Raw genomic sequence first — 4,292 nt, 5'->3', positions numbered from 1 at the left:
CAATAAAGGCTTTTCTACTAAGTATTAAATAAATTTCAGTACATGTGTTCAACATTTATTCCTGTGTCATTCCACTTTATTACACATATCTTAATTTCTAGACTTATTTGTTTTGATTTCTTTATATGTGTGAATTATTTGGGTTGTTACCAACATCTGGTGTCAATTACATGTCAAAAGCCCCATTAGAAATATATTTACTGAGAAAAACGTTGACGCATTCAATACTTTTTTCCCCGCTGTATGTTGATGGTACTTTCTTTTGCATGTTTTTTTTCATCATTGGTACTGGTAGCCTAATTCTGGCTCTCCCTCACACCCCTCACTTGTGATCAGCGGCAACTTCATCTGCATCTACTTATTGCCCTTTTGAATTAAAGATCCACCTCTCCTCCCCATTCATTGGTGAAATATCCTGCATGTCTTCAATTAAAAAGCCTGATCTACTCTGAATGTGTTCCTGTTTGTGCATTACTCTCTTTTTCGAAATTATTTAATTAACTATTTTAGTAAGAAGGTCATATGTTTGCACATTGTGAGCATTTGACTGGTTTGCGGATTATGTGACAGAAGTAGCATGAGATTTTGTAATGAATATTTTTAATACTATTTGCTCTGGTCTATTTTTGGTCTCCATAGATTCCCTTTCTATCAGAAACATTCATTCCCCATGAAAATATCAGATCAAAAGTGCTGTTTAAAATATGTGTGTAGAAAAGGCACTATATAGGTACCCAACCCGGCACAGAATGACACAGAGGCACGTATAAAACACACAAGGACTTTTATTTTTCTTCACCCGTGGGTGCACGTCTTCCCCGTGACCCACAGGCAATACACAGTCCCAAAAGCACAATCCCAATCACAGCAACAACACACTCTTCTCTCCCACCACTCCTCCGCAAGCTTTGTCTCCTTCCTCCCAACTCTGGCTCCCTGAGTGGTGGTGGCTGGCTCTTTTTATATCCCACCCGGAAGTGTTCCAGGTTCCAGCCGGGCTGCAGACTCCATGCAGCTCCCCCTAGCGGCCATCCGAGCCCCCAACCAGACTGTGGAGGACTCCATCTCCCATGGAGCCATGCGCCAGGTTGGGGAATCATCGTCAGCCAGGGAGGCTGCCACCAAGCGTCCTGGGGGAGGTATTGAAGTGTCCATGGCTGCTCCCCCTGAACAGATGCAGCAGGGGCGTCCCTGCCGGGCATGGGACCCAGCTGTCCTTCACACGTGCAAGATGTATATGTTTAAAGGATTATGGTTGTGATTGAATGTTAGTAAACTTACAGCTCCCCACATTATTAGTGAAGGAACTTGAAACCTTTACAACCTGTTAGGATTTTTGGCCTAATTTTGTAAAAATTATCATTAGTATATTTTCTACATTTTACATGATTAAAATAACCCTGTCTTCCTTTTTAAGTCAAACAAAAAAACTGAAATATTCATACAGTCTGTCAGTCAGTCAGCCATTGTCCAACCCGCTATATCCTAACACAGGGTCACGGGGGTCTGCGAGAGCCAATTCCAGCCAGCACAGGGAGCAAGGCAGAAATAAACCCCGGGTAATGGATATTTATTTTTAACCTGTTTGTATCACCTGCAGATGTTTTTATGTCCTTAAAGTACTAAATAAGTAAATGAGATAGATAGATAGATAGATAGATAGATAGATAGATAGATAGATAGATAGATAGATAGATAGATAGATAGATAGATAGATAGATAGATAGATAGATAGATAGATAGATAGATACTTTATTAATCCCAGGGGAAAATTCACATATTCCAGCAGCAAAAATATTAAATTAAAGAGTAATAAAAAATGCAGATAAAAAAACAGACAATAACTTGAATAATGTTCAACGTTTACCCCCTCTGGTGGAATTGAAGAGTCGCATAGTTTGGGGGAGGAATGATCTTCTCAGTCTGTCAGTGGAGCAGGACAGTGACAGCAGTCTGTCACTGAAACTGCTCCTCTGTCTGGAGATGACACTGTTTAATGGATGTAGTGGATTCTCCATAATTGATAGGAGCCTGCTGAGTGCCCGTTGCTCTGCTACGGATGTCAGACCGTCCAGCTCTATGCCAACAATAAAGCCTGCCTTCCTCACCAGTCTCTATTGTTGGCATAGAGCTGGATGGTCTGACATGTGTAAGACTGAAAAAATTCTGACTAATCTGCAATTTATCATTTATCCTATCTTTCATGAAAAACCTTTAACCAATTTATGAGGCTGCAGTGGGCCACAGGCCATCTCCTTTCTCTGGAAATGGAGTAGGAGTAAGTAAGCTCTGCAATCCTACACCAGGCACTTTCAATTATAACTCTTTTTTTTTTTTTTAACCATCATCATGATTGCAGGGGTCGAAACCTATTCAGACACCTAGGCGCGGGGTGTGGGGTATGTTGTCCCTCGCTGTCCTGAATACTTACTCCTTAACTTTCAGCGCAGACTGTAATTATCATTTCAAATTTTTTGGTGGGCTTTCAACATCGCCCATAACTAAATCCGCCATTATGACACCTTGGCACTAAAAATAAATAGGCTGTTATTTTAATTTTGAAAGCTAAACAACAAAACAGCTCCTGATTCCATGGGGTCATGATTAATGCAATGCCTTATAAATAAAAGCCACAAAAGATTTTGACAGCATGCTGAAACCAACTTGTTTACTGCTTTACATCAAATGACAGCAATAATAGCTGCAGCTGTATAAACTAAGATGTAATCGTTTTTTAAACAAAATTGTACTGCTGTATTTATTCGTGAATATGTGGACCTTTTCTTCTTACTTTAAACCTTATTTATGTAGTCATATTTTTTAATTACTTAATTTTTTATTCTAAATGATTGTTTTTCCAGTTGTGTGCAGACTACGGGAGTCTTTAGTTAAAATCATTTGTGATCTGCTGTACAAATTATCTTTGTATGCAACCTAAAATGACTTACACTGTTGTCAGCAATACTTCTCTTTTATACTTGGAAGGTTTCAGTTTTCGTGCTGATATTGTTGTTCCTCTGTTTCTTTTTTTTCTCACTATATATTTTGGTATTGTTATTGGGAATACTGCAGTAATGCGCGTGATTATTGTCAATCGAAATCTGCACGAGCCAATGTATATATTATTGTGTAACATGTCTGTTTGTGATTTAATTGGAAGCACAGCATTGCTGCCTAGACTGATGGCAGATTTATTCGAGGAAGTGAAGCCAATTTCCTTCGAACCCTGCGTTATCCAAGCGTTTTGCATCCATTTCTATGGTACAGCTTCTCAGTTAATATTGACCGTGATGGCCTACGACAGGTACATTGCTATCTGTGACCCACTGCGGTACACCTCGATCCTGACTGGGACAGCGCTAATCAAACTGTGCAGCTTTGCCTGGGGAGGTGCGTTCATTCTAATTACCATTCTGATCGGACTAACTGCTAGGCTTCCGAGATGCGGCACAAAGATATTCTTAATATTTTGTAATAACCCTTCACTGTTTTCTCTGTCTTGTGTAGACACAACTTTAAATAATATTTACGGGTTATTTATAACTTACCTTCTCAGTAGCCTCTCCTTTGCGACCATCGTTTGGACGTACAGTAAAATTCTCTATACATGTTTGATTAAAAGTGACAACCGCACCAAGCGAAAAGCCATTCACACCTGTGCAACACATTTAACAGTTTATATTTTTTACAAAGTAATCGTATTATTTACTATAATTTCCCAACGATATCCGTCTGCAAATGCCGATGTCCGGTGCGCAATAGGAATATTAATAATGATAATACCACCGCTACTAAATCCAATTATTTATGGAATTAATACAAAAGAAATCCGAAGAAATATTTTTCGTATTGTCTCACATAAAATATTATAATAATTCAATCGAATGCTGTATTAATCAGATTTGCAAAATGTTACAATTATTTTTGAGTAATAGAAAAAATATTTAGTTACAACAGACAAACTGGCCCCAAATCATATTTTCTGAAGAAAGGAAAGAAAGAAAAAATTTCGGAGATGGACTACGCAGCAGAGCGCGCATTGAACATTATAAAAATATGAGGGATTCTAATTCTTTTGAGATATATTCGTGTGTTTCTAATTGAACTTGATCTTAATCCTATTTTAAAAGATTTCGTAAATGTGGAGAAGTACATGAGCTTTGTTGTTATATTAAGATTCTAAAAGAAAGTACTGTTAAATGTTTAATGCATCTTTTAATATATATGATTTCTATAAAAGCACTCTACAATTGTATGGGGTTTCTATCTATCTATCTATCTATCTATCTATC

General features: G+C 38.0%; 1 protein-coding gene across 1 annotated transcript; it reads left to right on the top strand.

The window, feature by feature from the left end:
- Nucleotides 1–2,877: 2,877 nt before the first annotated feature.
- On the top strand, nucleotides 2,878–3,875 carry LOC114651015 (olfactory receptor 4Q2-like). Its single transcript, XM_028800969.2, has one exon. It carries the CDS (start codon nucleotides 2,928–2,930, stop codon nucleotides 3,870–3,872), a length of 945 nt encoding a protein of 314 aa, XP_028656802.2. The 5' UTR covers nucleotides 2,878–2,927; the 3' UTR covers nucleotides 3,873–3,875.
- The last annotated feature ends 417 nt before the right edge of the window (nucleotides 3,876–4,292 follow it).

The sequence above is a fragment of the Erpetoichthys calabaricus genome, chromosome 4, assembly GCF_900747795.2.
Source record: "Erpetoichthys calabaricus chromosome 4, fErpCal1.3, whole genome shotgun sequence".
In the NCBI taxonomy this organism is placed as follows: domain Eukaryota; kingdom Metazoa; phylum Chordata; class Cladistia; order Polypteriformes; family Polypteridae; genus Erpetoichthys; species Erpetoichthys calabaricus.
Note: the sequence above shows the minus strand (reverse complement) of the source record. Positions and strands in the feature narration are given on the sequence as shown.

Bases quoted from the DNA above. Each gene is read 5' to 3' on its own strand.
- LOC114651015 (XM_028800969.2), top strand. From the start codon at position 2,928: ATGCAACCTAAAATGACTTACACTGTTGTCAGCAATACTTCTCTTTTA.